Here is a 15,436-nt window from a genome sequence, read left to right as displayed (position 1 = left end):
TTATTATTATTATTATTATTATTATTATTATTATTATTATTATTGTTATATATAATATTATTATTATTATTATTATTATTATTATTATTATTATTATTATTATTATCTGCTTTAAAAAAAATGCAATCAAGTTCAGAACAAGGGGGGAAATCAAATGACTGAGTTCCCATTACAGTAGTTTACACTGTAGGGTGTTTGTCATCATTAGGATGCAATGTGTAAAAACATTTGTTCCCTCATAAGGACATACATTAATAACTTTAAGTCCTGAGATCATAAAGGTAATTTTAAGCTATGGGTGCTTTCAAATGTAGATGTTACTTTGGTCTAGTTGTTATTTCACATTAGTTAAAAACAGACCATTGGTTGCTCTGTTTCTGAAATCATGGTGTTGTATTTTGCATAACTTCATAGTCTTTTGGGATCTTTGATGCCTCATGGGTCTGATATCTGCAGATCTTCTTGTTAAGTGCATAACTTCCTCTTGTTTGAAAAAAAAACAACACATGACTGCTGGTCTGTAGGACATTTGAACTGACTTCCACTCTCCACCTCCAGGGCCACTCTAAGGGGCCCTTCCTGGTCAGCGCTCCGCTCTCCACCATCATTAACTGGGAGAGAGAGTTTGAGATGTGGGCCCCGGACATGTACGTGGTGACCTACGTCGGAGACAAAGACAGCAGAGCCGTCATCCGAGAGAACGAGTTCTCCTTCGAGGACAACGCCATCCGAGGAGGGAAGAAGGCCTCCAGGATGAAGGTGAGAGGGGACATCAGTGAAGAGAATACTCATGAAACAAATAACTTTAATAGACGCAGATAAGTTTTAACATCTTTGTTGTTTATTTCCTCCAACAGAAAGACTCATCGATCAAGTTCCACGTCCTGCTGACCTCCTACGAGCTGATCACCATCGACATGGCGATCCTGGGCTCCATAGACTGGGCCTGCCTGGTGGTGGACGAGGCCCACAGACTGAAAAACAACCAGTCCAAGGTACAGACACACACTCTGGTTTCTCTGGTAGTGTAGCACCAATTCCAAAAGTCTTTGCGTCTCTTTACTGCACAGGCTGCCTAGTTTTGTGAGGACCCTCTTTATATCAGGGAAATACTTGGTATGAAATAATCAGTCCTTTTAAAGAGACAGTAAAGCATTCAGATGCTGTCATTAATGCTCCATGGATACAGGTTTTCTTTTGCACAAACATGCAATAAATATATTCTTTTAACCATATCAACAGTAAAACTACATCCTGCTTGGAATTATGTTTGATTCAGAAGTTCTACTGTCTGAATATTTTCTACAGTTATTTCTTCTGAGCTGCTGGAATAAAACCGTTAAAAACATGTGTGAATGTGAAACATGTGCCGCTGTGACTGGACTTTAACTGAAGCTGAAACTGTTAACATGTTGTTCTGTGTTTTTTCCTGCTGTAGTTTTTCCGGGTTTTGAACAACTACCCTCTGCAGCACAAACTGCTGCTGACTGGAACTCCTCTGCAGAACAACCTGGAGGAGCTTTTCCACCTGCTCAACTTCCTCACACCTGAGAGGTTCAGGTAAGCATTTTTAGACTCCTCACCACACCAACAAGGCGTTCCTCCAGGTGTAAGATGATGACGTGTCGATCAGTAGTGAAGTTGAAGGTGAAGGTTTTATTCTTAATATTTTGTTAAGCTAACCTGGAACTTATTATTCTTAAGGTATGAAGTCTTTAAATAACAATAAATGCTAATGAACTCTTTTGCCTCGCCCTTAAAGATCCAGTTTGTAGGATTTAGGGGGGATATATTGGCAAAAATGGAAAATGGTACTCCTATCAATGTTTTCGTTAGTGTCCTCCTCTACAGAGAGCACCATGTTGTTTTTAAACTAAATCAGAACGGACAAACCATACACTGGCTCTAGATAGGGCCAATTATGTTATTGCACTTTGGGGGTTTGGGGTTTTGCGTTGTTGTGTCGGCCATTTTGGCTCTTGAGCAATTGATTTGAAAATGTATTTACAGTGTTAGAGAAACACTGGTAACTGTATGGGCAGTTTACATTATTCATTTTATGTCTGTACAGTTTTTACAGTTTTTTTTACTTACTATATGTTGCTCATGATGCTTCTTGTTTTTGCTTTATCTCCTTTGCTGCTGTAACACAGCAAACTTCCTCACTTTGAAAATATCAAATGATTATCAGTGGTTTACAACCTTATTTTGACACGTGACATTTTAAAAACAAAGCTATGTCTACTTGTGACCCCTCCTCACAGTTTGCACCTCAGTTCTTTCTGACATTGTTCTATTTGAATACTTGAAGTTGAAGGTTAAAAATATCCAGTAATTCAAAGAAAACCAGCAAAGATTTTGTGTCAGAGAAAAGAAATGTATTTTGCTTTTCTATCATCTCGCACCTTCTCTGATTTGTACATTATCGGCTGTTTTCTAAATCAACAAGCATAAATTTAAAGCAGCTTTGTGGGTTTTAAGAACATGTTAAAATTGAATAAGTAAGTGTGCCGAGGTTTGGTAATTTGTAGAAAACAAAAACATTCACAGCAGCTGGAGTCTGTAGGTGGACCACACAGCTGAGTGGTAACTTGTTCACCTCTCTCGGCAGTAAACTGGAGGTTTTCCTGGAGGAGTTTGCCGACATTGCAAAGGAAGACCAGATCAAGAAGCTGCACGACATGCTGGGTCCGCACATGCTCAGGAGGCTGAAGGCCGACGTCTTCAAACACATGCCCTCCAAGACAGAGCTCATCGTCAGAGTGGAGCTCAGCCCCATGCAGAAGTGAGAACAATGATACTGTTGTTCCTTTAAAAAGATCAGAGTTTTGTACAAGTGGAGAAGTACATTTTTTAGAAGAAAAGAGTAAACGTGTCTGTCGTCTGTTAACAGGAAGTACTACAAATTCATCCTGACGAAAAACTTTGAGGCTCTGAACACCAAAGGAGGAGGAAACCAGGTTTCTCTGCTCAACGTTGTCATGGACCTCAAGAAATGCTGCAACCATCCCTACCTCTTCCCCGCAGCCGCTATTGTACGACCCAAACACTGTTTGTTTTAGAGCTGAAATGTGTCAAAGATTTAATTTTCATTTCAGGAAGCATACTTTTAAAATATAACTTCACTTTGGATCAAACTTTCCCTGCAGTCGTTTCAAAGTTTACAGAACCTAAACATTTGATTGGTCGCTCTAAACAGGAAGCTCCAAAGATGCCCAATGGGATGTACGATGGAAACGCTCTCACAAAGGCTGCTGGGAAACTGCTGTTACTGCAAAAGATGATGAGGAAGTTAAAGGACGGAGGACACAGAGTGCTCATCTTCTCTCAGGTAACAGAGACCTTCTTATTCATAAAACCTCAACACGTCTTCCACTCGGCACTCGTATTGTGACATTAACCAAAGTTTTGATGATAAATATTCATTGATGTCCTTTTATTAATGGACTAAATTTAAATTTTAGGCATAAATAAAAAAAATATTGACATTGGGGCAGAATTTAGCAAGAGCTAAAAATACTGCTTCTAAAAATAAAATTTGTGATTTCTTACGACACATTAAAGATGCTAACTCAAACTAAACAACAATTGACATAATTCAGTAAAAATATATCTATATATATAATTGAAACAAGATGGACTGAACTGAAACAGTGAGTTTTAAAGAGTCAGAAATCACCTTTAACTAACAAATCGTGTCCTCTGTGTTTTGTTGCAGATGACCAAGATGTTGGACTTGCTTGAAGACTTCCTGGAGAACGAGGGCTACAAGTACGAGAGGATTGATGGAGGGATCACTGGAGGGATGAGACAGGAAGCCATTGATCGCTTCAACGGTGAGACTGAGAGCACAAACTCCTTTTTTATTCTTTTTCTTTTGTTTCTTCAGCTTTCCTTATTTTTTTACTTTGATTTTCTTTATGGATTCTCTAACCCTTCTCATGAATTTAAACTATGGGTAACTAATAACTTCAGTTTTAACTCACTTTTTACTTGGTATGTTGTTATTAAAGCTGCAGGTATGGAATCTGATCATTAAAGCATACTTGTTTCTCCACGATTCTTTCCCTCAGCTCCTGGTGCTCAGCAGTTTGCCTTCCTGCTGTCAACGAGGGCTGGTGGTCTGGGTATCAACCTGGCCACCGCCGACACCGTCATCATCTACGACTCTGACTGGAACCCCCACAACGACATCCAGGTACAGCAGGATCACTGCTACTCCAACTAATTCTACCAGTTTCCATTCACAACAAAGTGAAGATTTAGGCAGAGGTTGTATCTGAACTTGGTTTGAACTTTTGAGGAAATATAAAAGACATTCTTTCTGATTTTTTTTTTTTTCTTTTTTTATGTCCAGATATCTTGAACATGATAGTCTGACATTGTTTACTCCATTCCACGATTATATGACTGATTATTTGACATTTATTTCAACTGAAAAGTTCCCAGAGACGCCTCTTTATCTAGCTCTGGTGTTAAGATGTTATTTTGACAGCTCATTACTCCTCTTCCTGTGTGTGCAGGCCTTCAGCAGAGCTCATCGTATCGGTCAGAACAAGAAGGTGATGATCTACCGTTTCGTCACCAAGGCCTCCGTGGAGGAGAGGATTACTCAGGTGCAGTACACAGAAAATCGACTACTTATTAATGTCAACTACAGCCAAGAAAGTGTTGCTAAATGGATGCGTTGATGTGGCTGCTGTTTTGTCTAAGTGACTGCAGAAAAGGAGGAGAAAAGTCTTATATTTTACTGCAAGACTAGGACGATCCTTTAAACGTCTGCCCTTAGCTGCATCCAGAAAAGAGGCTGCTTTGTGATAAACCTTTGAGACAAAGAACCCATCATGTTTTTTTAATCTAACATGTTACCAAATTGCTCCATCTTTCCTCCTCTGTCCAGGTTGCCAAGAAAAAGATGATGCTGACTCACCTGGTCGTCCGACCTGGTCTTGGATCCAAGACAGGCTCCATGTCCAAACAGGAGCTGGACGACATCCTCAAGTTCGGAACAGAACAGCTCTTCAAAGACGAGGGAGAAGGCAAAAGTAAGATAAGCCAGAGAGCCTCGATGGACAGTTGAAGACACTTAGAAGTGAGATGGTTTAAACTGATGTGTGTGTGTGTGTGTATGTGTGTGTGCGCGTTCAGGTGAAAACAAGGAGGAGGACAGCAGCATCATTCACTACGACGACAAGGCCATCGACCGTCTGCTGGACAGGAACCAGGACGCCACAGATGACACGGAGCTGCAGAGCATGAACGAGTACCTGAGCTCCTTCAAGGTGGCTCAGTATGTGGTCAAAGACGAGGAGGAGGAGGTGAGCGAAGATGTGCATCCTGATTTTCCAGAGCATTAATCTGACATTGTTGAATGTAGGAATACGCCAGTTTCGCCTTGTTTTGATTGGCAGGTGGAAATTTTGTTTAATTTGTAAAAATTGCCCTCTACAACCCTTTCCATGTTTTTCCTTTATTTATCTGCTCTCTGCTCAGGAGGAGGAGGTGCAGCGGGAGATCATCAAGCAGGAGGAGAGCGTGGATCCAGACTACTGGGAGAAGCTACTGCGTCACCATTACGAGCAGCAGCAGGAGGATCTGGCCCGCAACCTGGGCAAAGGCAAACGTATCCGCAAACAGGTCAACTACAACGACGGCTCACAAGAAGACAGAGGTAAGGACGGAGTGTTTTAATTACTCGTAGCAATCAGAAGTTTTCAAGAAAAGGTTTTGTCACAAGAAAAGGCAGCATTAAGGACTCTTTCTCCACCTTCCTTACCCTGAGTGAGTCTTGAACGCACAAACGAAAACACAGCAGATGGATGTTTGTGTGTCACATGGGTGTTACCTCTTGAATCGTGAGACTGCATTACCCATAATGCACAGCATAGAACTGCCATGATCTAAGCCTGTTCGGCAGCAGGAGGAAAATGCCGGAGCCGCCCACACACACTTAAAAACACTGTGAGAAAGAACAGTTGTGATACAACAGGAGAGTGTTGTTCATGTAGTGTTCATAAGCTTAAACAGGAACATCAGTTCATAACAACAGCAGTCAGTAGCCATATATTCAATGTGGGATGTGTCTTTATCTCACCCTCTGACAGATTTAAGAGTTCATTCATGAAACCTGGAGCCCTGCTCATGTTGAGGCTTGTATAATGATGTTCAGTTTATAAGAAGCTGTGAAGGATTTCTGAAGCATTCTGGCCCCCTGAAAGAGCTTCTTAATATAGTTGAGTGGTCAGAAGTCTTACTGGACTTTGTTTTAAAAATCTGTTCTGTTTTTGTCTCACAGCTGATTGGCAGGACGACCAGTCTGACGGCCAATCAGATTACTCAGTGGCATCTGAGGAGGGAGACGAAGACTTTGATGAGCGAACAGAAGGTAAGAACCATTGTTTGTGTTTCTCTGTAGCAGAAGTGGCGTTAGACTCTGTCATTGATCGTCATTTTGACGGACAGGGTTGTAAAAATTCTATCAATCTATTACTATACGCCATTTTCATTTAAAAAAAAAATGATAAGACATTTGATAGAATGTCACTTTCATTTATTCATTCATTTTGGTAATAATTGATATGCAGAACAAGCTTATAGATTCTACATTTATAAGGGCATGGAGAGAAAAGATGAATAAAGAAGGCAACCATGCAATCATGTTTTCTGTCAGCACCACACAGAGCAGATGAATCTTTTATTTCCACCCCATCAATCCCTCTTTTTCACTTTGTTATCAATGGCACCGCAATTATTGGGCTTTAAGAAACTGTGGACATTCGGCTCTCATGACATTTCATAATGGAATCCAGTGATATAGCCTGCCAATGCGATTGCTAAAGCCAGCTAAACAACGAGGTCATGCACGTTAGGTCAAGATGAGATTAGACAATAGCTAATTAATAAGCACACACACGAAATGATTTAACTTGAAACTGGTACTCCATTGCACCGACGTAAATCTGTTGGTACCCTTAAAGGTACCAAGTTCGACACCAAGCCCTACACATCTTTTTTTAAACCCTGAATGTATCAGTGACAGTTTAACATATCTGTGTATGTTACAGGAGGTAACTGGGAAACTGAATTGTCCCTCAGTTGGGCAAAAAAATGTCTTGATGCTTCTAAACCATAAAAAGATAGAAGAAACATCCAATATAATAGACAATCAGATTGGTAGTAAAAGACAGAGGACGAGTTGTATCACATGTTTATGCTCAGAAAATAAAAACATAATTGATGCAGCACTCCAGCCTCCCTGCACAGCGTCTGTCATTACCTCTGTAATCACAACATCTGTCTCCTCTCTGCAGCCAACTCACGCAGGCCAAACAGGAAGGGCCTGAGGAATGACAAAGACAAACCGCTGCCCCCCCTGCTGGCCAGGGTGGGAGGCAATATCGAGGTGAGCAGCAGCTCCTCCACTATTTCTTGTCCATCTCTTAGAGCAACTTCACTAGATTCCCACAGTTCAAAAGTAGCACTACTTTTTGTTTGTGTAAGTAAAACCTGACACTTTCTGTTCTTCAGGTGTTGGGTTTCAACTCTCGGCAGAGGAAGGCCTTCCTGAATGCAGTGATGCGTTATGGGATGCCTCCCCAAGATGCCTTCACCACCCAGTGGCTGGTCCGAGACCTGCGAGGGAAATCTGAGAAGGAGTTCAAGTAAGAAACGCTGCAGTGTTGCCTCTCCAAAAAGAAGATAGATAGATGGATGGATGGATGGATGGATGGATGGACCTCTTTGCCATCTTTTTGGTTGCGTTCGTTTTTGTTTATTATTTGATAACTTAAAGCTGAAATTTATTTGCAGAGTTGGAATATTTAGTAAAATAAGTTTGTAGTGTATTAATTATTATTAGAAAAATGTTTAAGAGGCCAAGGACAGTCATGCTTGCAATTATTTTCTACTGCCATATGAGATCAGAGCACCACTGGGGAGTAAACTCCAGTAAATAGTCTGCACCAGGATGTTACACTTGCCTGCAAACACTCACACCAGGGCAGCATCAGCCGTCAGTGCGAGTTCTGAGCTGCCGTGTGTCTGACTGTGGAGCTGTTGAATGGATTTGTGCAGTTAATTTATAATAAGTTATTTTTAGGCCCTGGTTACGTGTTTGCTCCAGTTCTGAATTTTCACAGCTCTCTTGCCGTAAGTGGTTTTGGATGAAACAACTTTTGCCTTGAAAATGAGAATGCTTGAAATTTCGCAAGTCCTTGAATTTGACATGCCCACCTGTACGTACTCTGCGTGAATTAATGAAACAAACCTTTTTTGTTTTCTGCATAGTTTAACTTCACCAACATTTTTTTTTACCTCGTCATAAATGTTTTCCTCTCATTTCAAATATTCTTAAATAACCCTTTCTTCTCTCTTTCTCTCAGGGCGTATGTCTCTCTGTTTATGCGTCACCTCTGCGAGCCCGGAGCCGATGGTGCCGAGACCTTTGCAGATGGTGTCCCCAGAGAAGGGTTGTCACGGCAACACGTCCTCACCCGTATCGGCGTCATGTCACTCATTCGCAAGAAGGTAACAAACACAGCTTCGGCTTTTTACTTTGTTTTCCTTTAGTTGTTACAAAAATGGAGAGAACGAAGGCAATGAAAGAGCAAAGCAGCTGGAGATTGTCTTTTTCCATTAACTTAAATCGAAGACGTTAAAAAAAACACGTCACTACTTTAGGATTGGCTGAGATGGTTTTTACCAAGTCCAGTTTAATAGGAATAACAGATTCATCAGAAACTATCTGAGAAATCAGCTGTCCAGACTGACATCTTAAGAGGTTTTATTATTAGTGATGTTTCGAGCCCTTTTTTGGTCGGCCTCCTGCAGACTTTGTGCTCTTCATGTGTTCCAGGTTCAGGAGTTCGAGCATGTGAACGGTCAGTGGTCAATGCCCTGGATGGCCGAGCTGGAGGAAAACAAGAAGGCAGCGGCTCAGCCCGACTCCCCCGGGAAAACTCCGTCCACTGGCACCCCTGCCGACACGCAGCCCAACACACCTGCTCCAGGTAACACACGCACGTCCTCTTTCTGTAACGGTTAAACAACAAACACACACTCAGAGTACATTAATGAATAAATGTGTTTTGTAGTTGATGACTCCTCGAAGAATGAGGAGGCAGTGAAGGATTCAGAGAAGGAGGTGAAGAAAGAGGGCGAGGCGGAGAAGAACGGCAAAGAGCCTGCAAAGGCCAGCGATGAGGTAATGACATGAGTTTTTTTGTTGTTACTTTGCATCACTTTTGCATTTTCATGTCATTTATTTGTACGTCCCCGTTGTGTAAAGGCTTTAAAAGTAGGATCTCTTGGATTCTCTTGAAAGTATTTATCTAAGATGTCACAAAATTCCATCCGCATCTCCTCCAGGTGATCGCCATCCCAGACGATGACGAGAAGAGTCCGCCAGCAGAGCAGGAGAGTAAGAGTAATGGGGAGGAGCCGATGGAGACAGACAAACCGAGCAATGGAGAGGCAGAGAGTGTTAAAGAGACTGAGGGCGAGAAGGAAAAGGAGAAGGAGGCGGAGAGCGAGAAGAAGAGTCCGGAGGAAGGAGAGGACACCAAGTCTCCTTCAGAGGCCAAAACGGACGGGTCAGAGGTCAAACCTGACGACTCTGAGGTCACAGGTAAGTTGAGTTGAGGAATTCTTACCTGTATTCAGTTTTTATTTGTCACAAGAATCAAGTAAAGCAACTTTCTGTGAGCGTTACTTGTTTTTATTCTGCAATAAAAGAATAAAAATACTTACATTAATATAAACCAATACACTGTAGAAAATACAAAGAACACATACGCTCTCTGTCCACACTGGATTCACTAAATATGGAATTCCATCAAGTCATGTAAACAAACCACTTACCCAGCAGCCGTGCGCTCACTTACTACTGAAAAGATAGGTACACACTTAATACACACCTTATTATTTATACCTACAGCAATACTTTTGCGGGTAACTTAAAGATATCATTGTTGTAGCTCCCATACTATATCATACCACCATGTCCACTTTGTTTAACAAGCTAGCTGCCAAATTCCCAAACGATTCTCACCAGAAATGTCCATCCAACAGTCTGACCAGGTGTAACAATGATTGGAAAAGTGTGAGTTTAAACCATTGATTTTAACTTATCAAACTAATATTTAAGATTAATCTTATGAATCATATTTGAACATTTTGTCGAATCTGTGAATTTCACATTTCCGTTTTATAAGTCCTGCTAAACAGGGCTACAAGATATTGATACACATCAGTATTGCAACATTAAGAATTGTATAAATTATCTAAAACACTGCATTGGTTTTCAGTTGACTAATGATGTTATTATCCTAATTTGTTTACCTTAAGAATATTCCATTGTATTATTTTAGTGGTATCTGCAAATGTTCATTTCTTTGCCCAGATTGCTCAAAAAAATAGTGCTGTGATGTGTGAGAGGGGCTGTGATAAATACAAATACAGAGCCCAGCAAACTTTTTTAATGCACATGGGGGTGTGTTCTTAACACTATGACAGTATATCACCTTGCTTACAGTATTGCAGTATCTTGATGCATATCATATCTAGGGTTGCAGTGATAAAACGACTTTAAGATATACTGTAATATAAAAGTTGATGGTTATCATACAGTGTACATTTGCTTATCTACAATATTGAAAAAAATCCAACTAGACATTAAATCTTCCCTTTGATTTAGTTATTTTCTAAGGGGAGACATTTTACACATACTTCCATTATCATTTCTTTAAGGGTCATTTTGATGATAATATAAATTCAGTAATAACATGATACCGTGAAACCACGATATTATTGAAACAGTTATCATACCATGAAAATCCGTTGCAACCCTAATCATATTGCCAGATTCTTGCCAATTGTTGCATTTCATATGGATCCACATCCTCTGATTAAGTCACAGCTGTGGTTGGATTTTGTAGTTTGGTCTGTGAAAAATGTGTAAATATGTTTTTTTCCCTGTTTAGCATCAGAAGAAAAGAAAGAAGAAAAGACAGAAAAGATGGACACCACTCCTCCTGCAGATGAAAAGAAAGGTACCAAACCCTTTTTCTGTAAGAATTCCCACAGGACACTTCAACAAACAGAAAAATAGCTTTAGTACATAAAAAGTTTTGCAGGAAATAAGATTTATCTCAGAGTAGCAGTGTTTATTTTGGTGAATTTTGCATTCATTTGCCAAGTAACTAAGCAGGTAAATAACAAATACGCAAAATGACATGTAATGCAAGAGCTGCTTTCCTTATAGTCCGGCGCTCAATCAACTCAGTGAGCTTTAGCATCTGTTCATTTAGAGGTGGTGAAACTGAATGTTTTGTGTCATAAGTTTTTTTTTGCTTTTCATTTAATTTTCTGTTGGCTTTGCTGATACACAGCCAGCAAGCACACGGTGCACACTGCCACTGTAAGGTAGCCTTGGCTACTCTGCACAGTGCACTAGCTGGTAGTTGACACAGCTCATTTGATGAATAGCACTCGTAATGCCATTCCACCCAATGGTGGCAGGATGGCTTTGCTGCAGAAACATTGTGCCCTCCTTAGGTGTCCCCCCCATGGGTGCAGATCCCGGGAAAAACACAAATTGTCCCCCCCAATTCTAAATAACCTAAATGATTGAAATTGAACAAATGTATACAGTAGTCCCATATACTAGGAAAAAAAAGGGAAGATGATGAGGAGAATTGGGAATCTGTGAGAGGCGAGAGATGAGAATGTGAGTGGACATAACATGCCTGAGACCCTGAAATAAGAAGTAGCATTAACTAACAGGGAAGCAGTGAAAAGGAGGGGGATGGCTGGCTACATGTACTATGACTATGAATGACTTGGTGATGAGCGTCTATGAAATCTTGAAATATGCTGGCAATCTCAAGCGCTCTGTGGGCATGATTTGCACGCATGCAATTAAAAAAAAAGAAAGAAAAAATCACAACTGATTGTGTCCCCCCCGAACCTGTCATCAGATCTGCATCCATGGTCCCCCCCATGTCGCCCCGGTGAGTAAGCAACTTAAATTTGATCCGCAAACCCCCTTAGCATTGTTAACTATGGTAGCACCACTGGCTGTGCTGACCACTAACCATGCTAACAGAGCTAACAGTGTTTTTTGCGGCTCAATATTAAGCCACTTACTCACCGGGGCGACCTGAGGGGAGACTTGAGGGTCAGCACCATGTTTTCATATAACGCTACTTTACTAGCTAGTGTTACCAGTGCTAATCGCAGACTGGGCGGGGACACTAGCTAGCAAGCGTAAGCTTTGCTGCGGTAAAGCGTAGTGCTAGTACTTCTAAAGTGAAGAGCTGCAAAATGAACATATGCTTGCTTGACATGCAAAAGTGGTCAGAAATATTCTTGGCAGTTACCTAAATGATGGTTAACTGTTGACATCTCTGTATCTCAGCCTTGGCCCATTTGTTGACTGTGTCATCTTCACTTTCCAGCTGCAGATCTGAAGGAGGAGAAAGAGCCTCAGAAACCGGAGGAGGCGACCAAACTGCAGAACGGAGACAGCAGCAAGGAGAGCGGAGCCTCAGCCGCCACTGCTGCCACTGCCGCAGCTGCAGCCATTAGTGAGGAGAAGAAGAAGGCCAAAACCAGATTCATGTTCAACATTGCTGATGGAGGATTCACAGGTACACACACACACACACACACACACACACACGCACAGTTTTAAGATTGTTTTCATTTTCAAATTAATGTCTTTCTCCCCTCTCAGAACTTCACTCTTTGTGGCAAAACGAGGAGCGCGCCGCCACCGTTACCAAGAAAACCAATGAGATCTGGCACCGTCGTCATGACTACTGGCTGCTGGCTGGCATCATACAGTATCCTTTTCTTGCCTGTGATTGGCTCTCAGATCTCACTGAGGGGGGGAATGTAATGGGGACTTGTTGATGTGAGAGAGAAAGAGAAGTAGTTGTTGCCCTTGACTGCCGCTTCCTCTAGACACGGTTACGCCCGCTGGCAGGACATCCAGAATGATGTGAAGTTCGCCATCCTCAACGAGCCTTTCAAGGGAGAGATGAACCGAGGGAACTTCCTGGAAATCAAGAACAAGTTCCTCGCCAGGAGGTTTAAGGTAGGTTTGTCTTTATATAGATGGACAGAAAAAAGTAATGTTGAAATGGGAAGGTGTTATATCAAATATTAGGGGTTTGGCATCACACAGAAGTTACAGTTCGGGCCATACCTCGGTTTAGGAGTCATGGTTTTGTACAGGTGACTGAGGCAACATTTTGTCCTACCTTATAACTTTTATTATAAAATAAGTAACATTTCAAATACCTCTGTATGAAACTGTGCAGCGCAGAACAAACCCTTTTCCAAAAGGAAACAATTACAACAGGTTTGAAGTAGTTCCACTTCATTTACAACATACAAACATTTGTCATCCCAGTGATCGGCACATCTGGGTGATGCCGTCGGATGTGCGGTAGTATATTGGATGTGTTACCATTCAGACACCTTGCAGCAGAGTGTCCTCTTCTTCTGCATAACTCTATCTTCGCTGCTGGCGTAGATGACCGGGAATCTGCAGCTAAGTCTTCCACTGACAGTGTACGGCTAAAATTTTAGGGTAGCACCCACACTTGTAAACTTTGGTTCAGCATTACGTAATTCAGCCTACATTCTTCAAGAATTATTTTTCTTTGAGTTGATCATTTATGCATTTACTTTGTATCTTAATACATCAAAGAAAGTAAATCTCTATGAAATTAAAATAATTGTTAAAATTGTGATTTAAAATTGCCATCTAAAGCACAAAGTGCAGAGTTTTGTACTTTCCAACCTTAATACAACACATTTCTTTTACTGGAAATACAGCTGTCAGTTTCCTTGAGGACATGATCAATGATATTATCAATGAAAAATAACAATCAACCCATGACAACCAGAAAGTCAGTGAAATTACAAAACAAGTTCTCTTTAAGTTATCTCTACGGTGATGCTGACACTCCCTCTCCTCCCCTCTCTCCTCCAGCTGTTGGAGCAGGCGCTGGTAATCGAGGAGCAGCTGCGTCGCGCCGCCTACCTCAACATGTCTGAGGACCCCTCCCACCCCTCCATGGCCCTCAACACTCGCTTCAGTGAGGTGGAGTGTCTGGCCGAGTCCCACCAGCACCTCAGCAAGGAGTCCATGTCTGGGAACAAACCAGCCAACGCCGTCCTGCACAAAGGTAAGAGATCGAGCAGGAAGTGGGAAAATCTCACAGGAGCCTTTAATACACACAAATCAGACTAACTGCATCACATCAGCATTAAACACTTGTTAAATATTCTTATTTACCCTGTTGGCTGAAACTTTGGGTTTAATTAGGGCCTAAAAAGTCACCTGAAGTGAATCATCTAGGAAATAAAATAAACCCTGACCTTAACTCAACAACCATCAAGGTGTCCTTATAGTACCTTATCTCTCTCTTTCTCTCTCAGTGCTGAAGCAGTTGGAGGAACTGCTGAGCGACATGAAGGCGGATGTCACCCGCCTGCCGGCAACCATCGCCCGGATACCCCCGGTTGCCGTGCGACTCCAGATGTCCGAGAGGAACATCCTGAGCCGGCTGGCTAGTCGAGGGCCAGAGACACAGACACAGTCACAGACACAACAGGTACACAGTTGGAACCATCACTCAGTTTGTGTTCATCAGTTTCTGTCATCTGTCTTCTTCATATCAGAGACGGATGTTGATATTGTCATCTAACTCTGCAAGAAAGCCAATGAGCATGTTTCCCAAAATGTGCACCTCTTCCTTTAAGGTCTCATTATTGAGGATGTGCAGAGTCAAAACAAATAAAACTAACTTTGTCGTTTCCATTTTCCCTCTTCCAGATGTCGCAGCAGTAGACTGAAACTCTGCGCTTTACCTCGAAAACCAACCCCCTGCCTCACCTCGACATTCCTGATTGGTGCACAGCAGAGTCATGGACAGCGCGTTCAAGCTTGAAGCCACGCCCAGTTCACTTCCCCCCCCTTAAACAGACTTTAAACAGAGTTTTTCTGGAGGATCGAATCCCTTCCCCAAGTCTGAGGCTGTGGACAGAAAAGCTATTTTATTTTTTTCCTCCTTTTTTCAATTTCTGTATTAATATTATTGATATAATGTTATTATGATGGTTTTTTGGGACCTAAATAAAAAAAAATGAAATAAAAAAATGTGTCTTTGGTCAGTTACAGTTGCATTAAAACTACAGGCTAATATAATTAATTTGATTAGTTTATTTTATTAAAGAAAAGGGAAAGTAAAAACACATATCTGCGACAGTAGTTAGGTGGAGAAAACTCCTATAATCTAGTTCAGTTTACTTCCTATTGTTTTATATTCAGGTGTATTTAAAAGTCTTAAGTCCAAATGTTAAGAAAGACACTTGCAGATGTGGTTTTGTACCTAGAAATTAAGAATTACTTGCTTTAAACCGATGA

The 15,436-nt window shown here is 41.3% G+C and overlaps 1 protein-coding gene across 2 annotated transcripts in view; it reads left to right on the top strand.

Moving 5' to 3' along the window:
* chd4a (chromodomain helicase DNA binding protein 4a) overlaps positions 1-15,170 on the top strand; it is a 36,631-nt gene extending 21,461 nt beyond the window's left edge. The window contains exons 16-41 of one of the 2 annotated variants that reach the window (XM_033636985.2): positions 559-759; positions 858-995; positions 1,439-1,560; positions 2,612-2,785; positions 2,894-3,035; positions 3,200-3,331; positions 3,719-3,836; positions 4,074-4,198; positions 4,524-4,616; positions 4,901-5,045; positions 5,149-5,318; positions 5,494-5,671; positions 6,296-6,385; positions 7,311-7,402; positions 7,528-7,661; positions 8,382-8,526; positions 8,855-9,008; positions 9,093-9,202; positions 9,367-9,625; positions 10,980-11,048; positions 12,456-12,647; positions 12,734-12,842; positions 12,964-13,096; positions 14,000-14,195; positions 14,449-14,624; positions 14,846-15,170. In XM_033636985.2, coding sequence (XP_033492876.2) covers positions 559-759; positions 858-995; positions 1,439-1,560; positions 2,612-2,785; positions 2,894-3,035; positions 3,200-3,331; positions 3,719-3,836; positions 4,074-4,198; positions 4,524-4,616; positions 4,901-5,045; positions 5,149-5,318; positions 5,494-5,671; positions 6,296-6,385; positions 7,311-7,402; positions 7,528-7,661; positions 8,382-8,526; positions 8,855-9,008; positions 9,093-9,202; positions 9,367-9,625; positions 10,980-11,048; positions 12,456-12,647; positions 12,734-12,842; positions 12,964-13,096; positions 14,000-14,195; positions 14,449-14,624; positions 14,846-14,860 — 3,612 coding nt within the window. In that variant the 3' untranslated portion in view covers positions 14,861-15,170. The remainder of the gene's footprint in view (positions 1-558; positions 760-857; positions 996-1,438; positions 1,561-2,611; positions 2,786-2,893; positions 3,036-3,199; positions 3,332-3,718; positions 3,837-4,073; positions 4,199-4,523; positions 4,617-4,900; positions 5,046-5,148; positions 5,319-5,493; positions 5,672-6,295; positions 6,386-7,310; positions 7,403-7,527; positions 7,662-8,381; positions 8,527-8,854; positions 9,009-9,092; positions 9,203-9,366; positions 9,626-10,979; positions 11,049-12,455; positions 12,648-12,733; positions 12,843-12,963; positions 13,097-13,999; positions 14,196-14,448; positions 14,625-14,845) is intronic. The other variant, XM_033636982.2, reaches the window with a different exon arrangement.
* The last annotated feature ends 266 nt before the right edge of the window (positions 15,171-15,436 follow it).

The sequence above is a fragment of the Epinephelus lanceolatus genome, chromosome 16 (genome assembly GCF_041903045.1).
Source record: "Epinephelus lanceolatus isolate andai-2023 chromosome 16, ASM4190304v1, whole genome shotgun sequence".
Classification (NCBI taxonomy): Eukaryota; Metazoa; Chordata; class Actinopteri; order Perciformes; family Serranidae; genus Epinephelus; species Epinephelus lanceolatus.
Note: the sequence above shows the minus strand (reverse complement) of the source record. Positions and strands in the feature narration are given on the sequence as shown.